The sequence below is a fragment of the Erithacus rubecula genome, assembly GCF_903797595.1.
Source record: "Erithacus rubecula genome assembly, contig: scaffold_443_arrow_ctg1, whole genome shotgun sequence".
In the NCBI taxonomy this organism is placed as follows: domain Eukaryota; kingdom Metazoa; phylum Chordata; class Aves; order Passeriformes; family Muscicapidae; genus Erithacus; species Erithacus rubecula.
Window position 1 is genome coordinate 26,065 of NW_027635896.1, and position 14,326 is coordinate 40,390.

A 14,326-nucleotide genomic window follows, 5' to 3' on the forward strand; every position below is an offset into this window, starting at 1 on the left:
ACACACCATGCAAGTGTATAGTTATTGTTATAATTTCTTGAACTTGGGAAGCCTGAGGAACTCAAATCTTCAACGATGCTTTTTCCTGGCTTCCCAGTAGTATCAAACATCATGGGGACCACTTAATTCCAGGTCACCACTATCAAATAATTCACAGGTTTTCCTGTGGGGGAAAAGGCTGCTCACCAAAGATAACACAAACCCCAAAGACAAACAATAAGGTTTCCATTTTCTGTCAGTGATGGCTGAGAAATGCTGCTGTGCAGTGCTGATGGCCCCTTCTCTGCACACTCCTTGTCTTTGCTCGTCTCAGGGCTCTACAAAGCCAGGTGAGGGTTTCTTCCTGCTCTTGCCTGTGCTGAGACCAAACAGGCTTGGGGTGCCCAGTGCTGTTAGCAGGAGAGCTGGTGAAGGTCACTGCAAGCCGTGCAGCCTTCCCCTCCAAGGCTCCAGAGACACAAGGGCAGAAAGCTGCAGCCTAAGCTGCATTGCTCAGCACCTTGGTGAGCTTGTCTGGCCTCTGGCATCCCTCCTTCAGGTGGGGCAGTGTAAATCTGAGCTGATTTCACAGGGAACTCAGGCTTTGCCCAAACTGGGCCCTTGCTGAAGGCAAAGGCCAAGGAAGGGCTCTCACTTGTGCTGCCAGTGCCAGGGAAGGTCCCAGAGCAGGAGGGCATTTCTTGTCTGCCGGGATCCCCTCTTCACAGTCTGGCCTTGCAGCATCACCAAATCCACACGGACACACGGGGACATTCCAGCCCTGACTATCACTCCAAACCTTTCCATTTTCTACTAGGACAATTCTGATTCTTCCTTCAGCTTGGAGAGGGATGGATTCCCCCAATTGATGTACTTGATACAAAGGTTCTCCTCACATGGAAATGCTTCCAGGCATCCTGAAACTCTTCTGCCCACCAACAACCCATTTTGTCCCACTGGATCATGGGAACTTCAGTGCAAAGGCAGCACATTTCTCTCCTCGGAGAGGAGCAGGATTCTCAGCCCAAGGGCCTGACACAATGCAGATCATCCTGGAGGAAGGCTTTACCTATGTGGGGGTTGTTACATTAACCCAGGGAACAAAACAAATAACAGAAAAAACGACCTCAAGTTGAGCCATTGGAGGTTTACTCTTTCAAAAGAACCATATTACGTTTGGGAACAGGCTGCCTATGAAATTGTCTGAGTAACTGACCACACAAAGGTTTAAAAGCCATGTGGATGTGGCACCTGGGCACCTGGCTGATTTTTGAAGTAGGCAGTGTTAAGTTTGCCGTTGGAATATGTGTTCTTCAGGGACTGAAGAAAGAGCAATGGGAGCTCTTTGAAAAAGATTCACTCCAAAGCAGCCTTAATCAGTACACCATGGGCACCCTGAGAGGCTGAGCCAGGGTGGGGACAAAGGGCGGGGCTGGCTGGCTTGTGATGTGCAGTAACACCCGTGACATCACAGGGGACGTATCACAATGGGGGCAGCTATGAACGGGCCCAGCAGGTCACGCTGGCCCAGTGTTGCTTGGGCAAGTGGTGAGTGCACACGTGCTGGGGAGGCTGGGCTGGGGACAAGGGCTGGGGCAGAAACACTGCACCTGGGGCTGGGTTCTCCCTGCATGCAGGGACAGCCCCTGAAGGGAGAGCCTTGGGCAGGGCACCCTGCTGCTGCTGCTGCTGCTGCTGCTGCTGCTGCTGCTGCTGCTGCTGGGGCAGAGGGACAGGTGTTGCTCCCTGCCAGCTGTCTGGGGTCCTGTCCGTCCTGCCCTCAGAGCCCTGAGCAATCCCGTCCCTGCTGCCCCCACTGCCAGCTGCCTCTCTCACAGCCCCACTCAAGGCCTTCTCTCCATCCTCCTGCAGACCATGAATTACATACCAGTGTTTTTCGTGCTCTTGAAAAGCCTCATTCATTACCCACAGCTCGTGGGTGATGGTTGGGATGAAGAAACACGTTTTCGCATGGAAGTGCGAGCAAAGATGCTGGAATGGGAGAGGATTCGGCTGGAGCAGGAGGTGGAGCAGCTCAGCCTGCCGAAGGTGCAGCTCCTGGAGCTCTTGCAGCCATTAGCTCTTGGTGTGCTCGTGGTCCTTGTCTTGGTGCTATGGTTAATGGGGTGCATAAGGAGCCTGAGGAGAGAAGAGTATGAAGGAGAAAACAATGATGCAAATGAAGGGGAAATCAGAAATGGAGATGCAAATGGAGAAGGCAATGTTGAAAATGAAGATGATGCGAATCGGGAGGAAGATAACAATGATAATAGTAATGTACAGGAAGATGGCAACCTTGTTGCCAATGGAGAAGATAATATGGAAAATGAAGTTGTCAATGAGGCGACAAACGGAGAAGACAATGATGATGCACTTGCAGTCCATGGAGAAGATAATGATTTTAATGATAACATTGGAAGAATTCTACTGGAACGCATACAGTTGCCAGTACAGAACTTACAGAGAGGCTGCGATTGGACAAAAAACCTCATGGACAATTATACAGTTTATTTTGGACATGTCTTGGCAAACAGCTTCTACCCAGTCCTGCAACGAGCCATCGGGGTGGGCAGTGCCTTCGAAGGTTGGAGTCTCCGTGAGCAGGATGTTGTGTTCCAGGTGTTCATACCCATGACTCCTCCCCGAGGCCACAGCTTCCACCTGGAGCTGGACTCTGCAGAGCAGAGGCACGTGAGGAACTTCCGTGTCCGTGTGCAGCTGGAGTGCACCTGCAGCAAGGAGCAGCAGGCTGAGAACATGCTGTGCTTCCTGCACCACCCCGAGGAGGAGCTGAGGAGCAATCAGGATGCCAGCCTCCTGGACACCCTGTGCACCGACTCCTACCTGGATGTGCAGAAAACTGCCCGCTGGTTCTACCAGCTGGTGAGAGCCATCTGGCCAGCTCTGCCCCAGTCACACAATTGGCATTTAAAGCTGCTGCCCTCCAGTCGCTCCTGCCAATTCCAGGTGAGCAATGGCACAGAGAGCTTCAGGATTAAGATGCTGTTTGGGGTACGGAGAGGAGACTCCGACATCTTTGTGAGCAGCCAGCCTAGAGAGGCCTACACCCAAAGCACAGCCTGGCCTGAGACCTATGCTGTGGCAGAGATGAAATTCTTCGAGCACATCGCCGAGCAGGCTCCCCATGACAGTTTGCACCTCAAATGCCTGCAGTTCTTCACCCGTCTTGTGCTGGGCTTCAGCTTTTCCACCTACTCCATGAAGACCATTGTCATGCACCTGCTCACTGTGGTGCCCGTGTCCCAGTGGCGTAGGAGAGATTTCCTGCTGCGGCTGGTGGATATCATCAATGGCCTGCACTTGTCTGTGCGAGGAAAGCTCCTCGACCACTTCATTGTGGGGAACCAGATGCTGCCTCAGGTCATCCGTTTACCCCCGGATGTTCAACAAGCTCCGCCATACAATCTGTTCCATCGCCTGGCAGAGGATCCAGCTGCATACTCCCAGGCCATAAAGGAGGACCAGGATCTGCAAAAGAAGTTCAAAAGAATCCTTCGTGGTGAGCAGTGAATGAAGGTGCCAATGCACAGAGCTGTGCTTGTGCTGCTCACAGCTGACACCAGAGATACCTCATCGTACAATTTTGGTGCTTTGAGAAGAAAATAATGCAAACAAAGGCTCTGGTGGAGGCCCACAGCCTCTCCTGCCACCTCAGCAGTATAGTATAAATTATCATATATGTAGTATATATAGAAGAAGACAAAAAATATACTAATATAAGTAGTATTGAAAATATCAAATATCCATTTTTATATCCTGATAAAAAATAATTCTGGAAAGTTTAATATTTTGTTATGTTTAAATACTAAAATAGAGTGCATATTAAGTGTAATTATCTGTTGTGAAATGTACTAATGCTAGTAGTCCATTTATGTCCAGAAAGATTTCCATAAAGTAGACATATTTATAATATATATGACATTGACATAGATATACTATAGTCATTATAGATTACTATAAATGCATAACATATATAATATATCGTATGTATATAATGTATTATGTATGATCATATTCTTTTCATAAACAAGTAATGCCACATCTAGGGTCACTATCTGTTGAGACCCATAGTAGTGCTCTGTAGTTAGTGCATTTCTGAGTGGAGAGACGGAAACTGCTTTGATCTTGTTTCAATAAAGTACAATTGATCAGAATCAGGATTGTGCCAGACGTTATTGATCTCAGTCAGATTGATTGTGTTGGTAAAAGTCACACGCTGTGAATCTGGGCTCAGGAGTTGCCTGCTTGAACTCCACCCAAGTGACACTGCTGAACGGGTTCTAATCAGAAATTAAGCCCAGCTGCCCCCAGCCCCTGTGATGACAGAATCACAAAATGGCTTGGCTTGGAAGGCTCCTCAGAAATTGCCTCGTCCCAGCCCTGCTGCCGAGGACAGGGACACCTTGCACTGGGCCAGGATGCTGCAAACGCCTCCCAGGCTGGGCTGGAGCACAGCCAGGGACGGGGCAGCCACAGCTGCTGTGGGCAGCGTGGGCCAGGGCTCAGCAGCCCCAGAGGGCAGAATGTCCTGCCCGCCTCCAGCCCGAGGCCTCCCTGTGGCACTGGGGAGCCGCCGGCCCTGGCGCTGTCCCTGCAGGCCCTTGCACACAGCCCCTGTGCAGGGCTGTGCTGGGCCCGTGCAGGGGCTGCCAGGCTGCGGGAAGGTGTCCCTGGAGAAGGCTGGCACAGCCCTGGGCCAGCAGTGCCACCGTGAGGGCAGCACGCGGGGCCTGGCACGGCCGTCGGGGCGCGAGGCCACAGGGCACAGGGCGCCCGGGCCCCGGCAGCTGGAGCAGGAGCTCTGCAGCGCGGGCGGCACAGAGCCGTGGGCTCCCGCAGCTCTGAGCCCTCACGGCTGAGGCAGCTGCCCAGGCACGGCCGGCTGGGGACACGCGGCCACCCCGGGGCCACCCGCACGGGGACCCTGCTCTGGGGCCAGGCCAGGCCGCAGCAGGGAGCAGCCATGGGGCTGTGCCCGGGGAGGGAACGGCTCTGCCCAGGGACAGGCTCTGCCAGCAGGGCAGCACGGACAGCAGGGCGCGGGACAGCAGTCACTGCCTGGCTGCCCTGGGACAGTCCTGGCAGACACACGGAACACGGGGCTGGCAGGAGGCATCATCCTCACTGTGCCCACCTGAACACAGGGACATAAGGCACAGTGGGAATGGGGACACAGTAGACACCTCTCCTCTGGGAATATCCCCCCTTCCCTGGGGCCCTGACAGAACACAGGGGATGGGGCTGTGCAAGGGGAACCCAAGGATTGATGAGGAGGACAATGCCAAGGTTATGTCTGCCCACACTCTGCATCCAAACTGCTCCATGGAGGAGAAAACTAGAGGAGTCCTTGCCACAGCGGATTCCTTCTGAAGGAAAATGTTCTGTATTCCTGCACATGGGTGTCCTTTCTGGACTGCTACTCAAGTGCTGCTCCTGCTCTCCAGGCTGTGGAGTATCTACACAACAGAAGCAATGAAGCAAAGAGCAAAAGCCAGGAGAGCTCGAGTTGAGGCCAGGGGAGCTGAAGCAGAGGATATGAGAACTCATGCAGCGACTTGCAGGGGGAAGTAGGAAAGAGAGGCAGAAGGAATTTTGCTAAATAATGACTAACTAGCCAGAGTAAATGGGGTGGTAAAGGCCAGAAATTAGGAAGAAGGCAGCAAACTTTAGGCAAATGATCAAGAAAAAGACCACAAAGAGGAAGAAAACCATCTTTCTCGCTCTTTCTATAATATGTGCTCTTCCAGAATCTAGACTGTGAAAATTCTTGTTGAACTCAACCAGCCCTACTGTGGTGAAATGGTTCTGGTTCGAACTTAAGCCAATTTACACCCAGCCCTTCTGCTCCCTGAGGAGCAGAGAAACAATTGGGCAAAGGGAGGTGGAAGTGAGACCATGCTGCCACTCTTCTTAAAACTAGAAGAAGCTCCTTCAGGAACAGTCCCTGAAGTCAGCACACTCTGTTTGTGACAGTGACACCAGCAACAAGCAAGTGTAACCTGAGCAAAGCACTTTATTTCTGTGACACCTGGAGGCGTTATCACTGAGCAATACTTTGATCTACCAGGTGGGAGCAAAATGAAGTGATGCCGCTTGTTTTCAGGAGATTTCCTCACTCCAAGCTCTCCTGGCTCACCCCAGCCCACCTGTGACATCCAGCTCTGTCTCAGATTCCCATCCCAGCCAAGCAGCTGTGGAGCTAAAATCTACCTTGAAAAACAACTGAAATAAACTCAAGCTGAAGAAGAAACTTTCTTTTGTGGCAGACAGAGAGGTTTGGCCAGACAGCAGAGCCCTCTTCAGTCCAGTGAGGGGTAGTGAAGAGCTGGTTGAACCAATGTGACCTTGCAAACACTGGCTAGCTCCCAGTTGGGCCAAACTGGAGTTTATCTGGTATAAACTGGGTGCAGCAGGCACCAGGATCTTCCAGAAAAATGTACCCAGTCATTGCAGTTTTCACTGTTGGTAGAAGACAAGGATCAATCAAAGCCAGAGAGTGGGAAATGCAGAAATACATCACATATTTACAGATAGAAACTCTTGGAACAAGGATTTTTGCATTGAGAAATTTGGGGTGGAGAGGAAAAAGAGGGAGGAAGAGGAGGAAACTCACACTCTAAAGCTAATAATAAAAAAAAAAAAATTAAAGTGATTTGGCAAAATCATGTGACAAGGTAGTTTCTCTTGCAAACAGGTGCACGGCAGTTTTAGAAATATTAAATCTCAAGACGTTTGCATTGCACAATAGATGGCAGCCAGAAAGCATGCTGATGTTTTTTGGCAGTGTTTTGTATGTCATAGTATTTTTTTTTCTTTAAAGCTTCCATCAGCAGGAGGCAAAGCTTTGCCAAGGAAAAGGAATCAAATCTGGATGCAGCAAGTCTCACATTCAGACAGAGGCTCCCTGCCAGATGCTACGGGGCCAAATTGGAAACAACCACACTGAGTTCATTGCGAAAACTGCATAATCAAAAACCTGCAAAAAGGCAAAAAGAAAAAAATATTAATCTGTTTAATACTTAGCTAAATTCTCAACTCTTGAAGTAGATTTGAAAAAAAATTCATCATAATCCCCTCTTCCTTTTGAGGAATTCCTCCCTGTTCATGAGGTGTCCATGAGATGGCAGGAGTGCACTGTCCTCCAGAGGTTGAAGGATTGTCACAATGGTGACATTTCCACACTGAGAATCTCACTCTGGCTGTGGGCACTGCAGACAAAGCACTGATTTATCTTTCTGTTTATTGCTCATGGAAAGAGATAAGGAAGTGGCATCAATGGACACATCTTCAGAGAAGAAATTGCCTGGTGCAGTTTCTGGTTGACAGAATCCTGCTCAGTGCAGACCCTGGATCTACAAACTCATCCCAGGCCGTGCACAGGAATTTGTGACCAGGCACTGCAAAACTGAAAGAAAAGGATCCAGACATCTGCCAGAAAGAAATCTGGAAGATGTGATTTAGAAATCACAGCCCTTATATTTATGGCTGGGGATGACTGTGGAAACAAACCCTCAGGGATGTCCCAGTTTTCAGCTCTTTTTATCATCCCAAGTTCTCCACACAACTGGGGCACAGCTGTGAGCCTGCCCCTGGTCAGACAGGATCCACAGCAGTCCAAGTTCTGTGAGCTGGGCCAAGGGATGGGCTGGCAAGTTGTGCAAGTGCTTCCCTGAGCCAGGCTGTAGAAGCAACATCCCAGCAAGAGATGGATGCTTGTGTCTGAAGAGATCTCAGCTGCCTCAAGAGAGCAGGTTGAATGATGGAGCTACTCTTTTCATGCTCCTGGTCTTGAGCCAGGACATCTTCCAAGTTTTTGTCCACACTACCTGGACAGGAAAGCAAGAAGAATCAGAATGGTTTGGGTGGGAAGAGAGGTTAAAGATCACCAAGTCCCAACCCCACTTCCATGAAGCACTCCATCAGCCTCACACTGGATCTTCTCTAGCAGAGGGCATAACTGGGATGTTACAGCCCACATCTCTTCCCACTGATCCTCTCACTGCATCCATCCTGGGGGAGCAGAACTGGAGCAGTTTTGCTGTGCTGGGAGCTCCCTGTGCACCTGGGAGCTCTCACCTGCAAGCACTGCTATGATGGAACAGGTCTGCCTTGTACTGAGCAGGGGAGGGGGGCTTAGGAGCTGCTGAGGGACACCCCAAAGTGTCACTTGATCTGTATATTCTAGTACAACAAAGACCTGTTCCCTTTCCAGTGTCCCATCCCTCAGCAAGCCAGGCATTCCCAGTGACATCACTGGAGCCTGCAAACAGCTCTGCTGGAGACAGACACTGCCCTCTGCAATGACCAAGAGATGATGTTGGTTAATTTTTCTCAATGCATCCTTTCAGTTTCTTCTAGATGTGCTACTTGGGGACACGGGTTAGTGGTGGCCTTGGCAGTACTGGGGGAACCATGGGACTCGATCTTAGAGGGCTTTTCAAACTTAAATGATTCTATGATTCTTTCCTTTAAAATTTTCAAAGCTTTCCTGACTTTCAGATTCTGCAGTTCACAATCCCTGATGTGATCTGTGAAATCACTTTCCTATTTTTTAATTCCCTCCTTTTCCTGCATGGGACATCAGGTGGTATTCCAACTTCTAGCTGCAAAACCAGTCTCACATCAAGACACACAGAGCCAATGAATTCTGTCGCAAAGGTGAATCACCTCCAGAAGCTGAAGTTCATCTGCATCCATGGCAGTTGATGGTTATGGACAATGCTCTGAAAGCACTGGGATGGAAACAGTATGGATCTCTCAGTGTGATACCTGATTTGGAAAAAATTCTTCCCTGTGGGGGTGGTTTTTCACCTAGTACAGGGTGCCCAGAGAAGCTGTGGCTGCCCCATTCCTGAAAATGCTCAATGCCAGGCTGGAGCAACCTGGGCTAGTGGGAACTGTCCCTGCCCGTGGCAGAGGGTTGGAATGAGATGGTTTTTAAAGTCCCTTTCAACTCAAACCATCCCATGATTCTATGACCTGGCTCCTGATAGTCCATTAAACCCCAGAGACAACAAGAGGATGTCATTGGGATACAAAAGCTTTGAAGATGAGGGGAGAATTGGGTGGGAATTGTCCCTTCCTCCTGAGGACTGTACCAATCCAAGGTCAGTGCTCCATTCCCAAACTAGATGCAAATCCACAGGTCTTGGCACTCTTCTTGAGTGCTGATCTTGAACCCTCAGCCTGACTTGAATCACTGCTTCTCTCTCCAGTCCTCACGGGGGAACGGCCTTACGAGTGTGGGGAGTGTGGGAAGAGATTCAGGCAGAGCTCAAACCTGATGGAGAACAAGAGAATCCACACTGGGGAGAGACCCTACGAGTGTGATAAATGCAGGAAGAGGTTTCAGACCAGCTCTCATCTCCTTGAGCACTATCGTGTTCACTGGGATGAGAGGCCCTTCTGCTGCTTCGACTGCAGGAAGGGATTCAAGCACAGCTCTGCCCTCGTCACCCACTGGCTCATCCACACTGGGGAGAGACCCTGCGAGTGCCCTGAGTGCAGGAAGAGCTTTGTGCGCTGCTGCAGCTCCATCCCCATGGCAGGATCTGCACTGGATGATCCCCAGGGACCCCCGGTGGGCAGAGCCCCTCTGAGCCCTGGTGCTGCTGATCCCTGTTGGGAAGACACATGGCTGGGGGCTGCACATCCTCTTGGCTCCCTTTGGCCTGGATTTTTTTTTGCATTTCTCTTTGTCCTTCCCAAATACTGACATCCAGGTAAAAATGAAGATGTTGAATAATGACATGGTTGGGCACATGGGAGCATATTCCAGGGAATGTGGGGGATGCTGGGTTCCAGAGACTTGAGGGTTTCAGGGAGGGACTTGGGGGTTGCTCAGGGCTTTAGGAACCCCAGCCCCAGCAGCTGTGGCTGTGCTGGGAGACCCTGGCTGAGGTTCTGGGGCAGTTCATGAACAACCCCCTGCCCTGACACTGTCCCCATGTCCCCCTCTCCCAGCTCCTGCTGTCCCCTGTCCAGGATCCCCCTCTCCTCACTGTCAGTCCCCTTGCCCCTGGCCCGTTCCCATCTCACCCCACTGTCACTCCTGTCCTGCTCCCATCCCAGTGCAAATCCCATTCCTGGTTTCATTCCCTGTCCATGTCTCGTATTCTTTGCCTGGTTTCCATTCACATATTCCCAGTCCCATATTCTGTGTTCTGTTTCCCTTTTTGTATTCCCAGTGCTACTCCCATTCCCATAATTCAATTTCTGTATTTCCAGTCTCCTTCCCATATCCCCATTGCGAATCCTGTTACCATATTCCCATTTCCATTCCCTGTCCCATGTTTTTAATCCCCATTCCATATCATCTCCCCAGTTATTATTTCCATATTCCTGGTTCCTCTTTTCGCTCCTGTTCCCATGTCCCTGTCCCCATTCCCAGTTCCATTCCCTGTGTCTGTCCTCATTTCCAGTTGTTGGAATGTGTAACACAGAACCTCTTTGAGTCCCTCCGAGAGAGAACAGAATGCAAGAATAAAATTAAAAACATTTTCAAAAATAAAGTATACTAAGCCACACCAACATGAAATAGATCTCTAAGGTTTAGTTTAAGAAATAGAAATATTAAGTTGCATAAATAGGAAGTAGAAGTATAAATCATAGTGTGAAATACAGAGAAATATGTTTTAAATGCCCGAAGAAGTAAAAGCCATAGAATCTTATGTAAAAAACAAGCTGCAGTGGGAGCTTAAAAAGAGTTCTAGATAGAATAAAAATAGATTAAAAATATATTTTATATTCTTCAGATAGAATAGATAGGCAATATGCACAAGTTAGACGTAAGCTTTTGTATTAGAAAACCAGAATTCTAATAGGTTTAGGAGAAACGCTTCAGGTTCCTGTTTTTTGATCATTGGGAAATTTGTCAATAAAAATCCATGTATTGGATCCAGAGGTCTCACGCACTCCTCTCTCGTCCCTCTCTCTTCTTCCTCCACCATCATCATCACCACTACCAGCACGTGAGAGAAGAAGAAGAAGAGGAAGATGAAAGAGAAAAGAACAGAAGAAGAAAGGCCAGGGAGCATCTGCCTCTGGAGACTCTGCACCAGCCGCAGCTTTGACCTCTTGCAGCAGAGAGCTGCTCCTGCTTCCATCGGGACTTTATGGCAGAGAGATTGAACAGGGACTGGAGAGCCTTGGGCTCTTTGCCTTTGGAGCCTGACGTGCCTTCACAAGAAACAACTTTACAGCAGCCAGCAACTGCTCTGCTCTTGGAAGATCTAAAGCCATAAACAATCCTGACACCCAGTCCCTGTCTCTGTCCCTTATTCCTCAGTCCCTGTTGCCATTCCCTATCCCATTCTCAGTCTTGGTTTCGATTCTGTAGTTCCAGACCCTGTCCCTTATTCCTTGTTCCCTTCACGCTTCCAGTCTTGTATTCCAGCTCGCTGTCCCCATTCTATCAGCCAAATTCCTGGTCCCTGTCTTCTTTTCGGTTCCATTTCCACACCTGGTCCCATTCTCAGTCCCACTGCATTATTCCCATTGGCATTCCCGGTCCCTGAACACATTCACTGTCCCTGTTCCTTTTCCTAGTCCCATTCCCAATTTCATTCCCTATCCCTGTCTTATATTCCAGGTCTTGGTCCCTGTCAAGGTCCCTGTCCCCATGAAAAGTGCAGAATTCCCATTCCCTGACCGCATTCCCATTCCCTGTCCCCATTCCCAGTCCATGCCCCATTCTAGGCCTGCATTGTTATAAATTTATCTGTTATAAATTGATCAACTCCAATAAATGGAATCAATAAAGAATTTATTGATCAAGCAGCAATAAGCAAATCACCACTGGGGTCCGGGGAGTCTCCGCTCCACCAGCGGCGCGCACCCCACTCCGTGTCAGTCCCTCTGTTATTTTCATCTTCTCTCGTGCCTTTCAGCATCTTCTCACGTTCTTTCTGTGTCTGCACACCAGTTGCCGGGGGCTCTTCTGGCTCCTGGTGGTCGTGGGGAGGAAGGCTGTGGTCTTCTTCTCTTAGCCATTGGTAGACTTTTTCCTATCTTTTTTTGCAAGCATCTACAAACTGGGCACATACAGGATGTTTGTGGCTATTTGAGATATAATCTTTCAGCTAGCTTAAGCAAGTCTCAGTGGTCTTTTGGCCGTGTTCCCTAACTTAGCAATGTTTGACTAGCAAAGTCTTACACGTACTCTGTTACAATTTCCCCTTTTTATCATTTTTGCTGATCAAATCTTTGCAATTCTGCGTGGCTCAGTTCTAACCCTTCGTCCTGTATAGGCTCATACTGTGCTCTTACCAACATTAAGTGCTGTGCTTCCAGCTTTCTTTTGACTATTGTAATGATTTTGTTAAAAATACATGGTCCAAAAATCAACACTAAAATCACAAATATTAGGGGTCCTGCAATAGTGGACAGCAGGGTAGTTAGCCATGGAGAATGGTTAAACCAGGACTCATACCAGCTCTGCTCCAGTTCTCTTTCTTGTTTTTGTTTCTCTAGGCTCTCCCAGAGTTTAGTCATGGTATCCCTAACAACTCCAGTATGGTCTGCATAAACACAACACTGTTCTCCTAGTGCAGCACATAATCCTCCTTGTTGTAAAAGCATAAGGTCAAGTCCCCTATGGTTTTGCAATACTACTTCTGACAGCGATCTTAATCATTTTTCTAATGCACTGATTGATTTTTCAATTGGAATTACATCCTTATCTACAGCTATTCCGAGTGATTGAAACTTTTGGTTCTGCTGCACAAGTGAGGTTATCCCTGTTCCTGCACCTGCAATTCTTACAGCCATCAGGGTGGCTATAGTCAAAGAGATAAATGGTTCTCGTTTTTGTAAATGATGGTTTGGAGAATTCTGATTATCATACACAAATTCTTCAGGGTGGTATGTGATTCTGGGAATAATCATCACTTGTCCTGTTTGGATTATTCCCCCACTGCATTCTCTCTTGGGAGGTAAACATTCTTTTGGTTTCCATTCTACACTAAGAACTTTATTTCTTCCTGCTCCTGGATTCCAGTGTGATGCAATTGTTTCACATCCCCAGTGTGCACAATAATACTGTCCAGGGCTATTACAATACCCTCGTCCAGGGCTGGAGCTAGGAAAGAAATAGAATCCTTTCAGATTTGAGCAAGGGCATATGGCCACTATTTGGCACAGAGTGATCGTGAAACTAGGTGCTCCAGGAGTTGTAATAGTCTGTATCACATGTTGATTTTCCTGTCTAATTAAGCACCACTTAAATGGTTGATGGAGGTTACCTTCTGCCTCTGCTCCTTTTCCCATATGCAGCCTAAAATAATTATCAAATACATAAAGTAAAAGAAAAGTGGTGGATTCCTTTTCTTAATTAAAATTCCCCTTGCTGGTTTCCGTAATGCTGCAATTTTGACCTCGGTTTCTGTGCCTCCCTTAGGTGAAAGGCTGGGGGATTTTGTGGTCGGGGTCCATAGGATGTGTTTGTGCTGACCCCTGGGGCTTTCCAGCATTCTCCCCTTCCTTACGTCTCTGCCTCCTTCGCCTACACGTTTTCCTTAAGCAAGTTTCAGTGATCTTTTGGCCATGTTCCCTAATTTAGCAATGTTTGATTAGCAAAGCCTTACACATACTCTGTTACACCAGGAGTGATTGCGACTGTACTGGGGGCAACTGGGAGAACGGGGAACACACTGGGCAAAAGCTGGAGGAACTGGCAGCAACTGGGACCCTGCTGGGGGCAAATTGTATCATCATGGGGAATGACTGGGTTCATACTGGGAGCAACAGGGATTCCGCAGACACCGGGGGGAAGTGACCAGGATCATACAGGGACTGACCGGGCTCATACTGGGAGCGACTGGGCTCATACTGGGAGCAGCCATTCCCAGCACCGGGACCCCTGAACCCCTTTGCGGCCATCGTGCCCCTCCAGCCCCAGCACCCCCGCCGGGTTCCCGGCAATCCCAGGGGTCCCTCCCCCCTCTCGGGGTCCCGCTTTGGGGTTCTGGGGCTCTCCTCTCTCTGGGGTCCCGCTCAGGGAAGCCGCGGCTCTCCCGGGGCTCCCCCAATCCGGTGTCCCCCGCCGGGGATCTGCCACCGGCCCCTGATCCATCTGGTCCCAGTCTGTTCAGTCTCAGTCAGGAGGATCCCAGTCCATGTGATCCCAGCCCCCATGATCCCAGTCTGGATGGTCCTGCATGGATCACACTGCCAGGGTCTGGAATTCCAGCTCCCAGTCAACAAAAGTTTGTTCCGTGCCTGTACTGTTTTGTAGTTCTCCAATTTGAGATTTCCCAACCAAAGCACCTATTATATCATGGCTTTAGCACCCGATATTGTTCCCTAATCCCTAACTCGTTCCTGTTCC

At 49.2% G+C, this 14,326-nt stretch overlaps 1 protein-coding gene across 1 annotated transcript; it reads left to right on the forward strand.

The window, feature by feature from the left end:
* Window positions 1-2,100: 2,100 nt before the first annotated feature.
* Window positions 2,101-3,510, forward strand: LOC306816207 (inositol 1,4,5-trisphosphate receptor-interacting protein-like 1; the record flags this gene model as incomplete). Its single annotated transcript, XM_079332681.1, has 1 exon — window positions 2,101-3,510. One exon carries the CDS (start codon window positions 2,101-2,103, stop codon window positions 3,508-3,510), a length of 1,410 nt encoding a protein of 469 aa, XP_079188807.1.
* Between the last annotated feature and the right edge of the window lie 10,816 nt (window positions 3,511-14,326).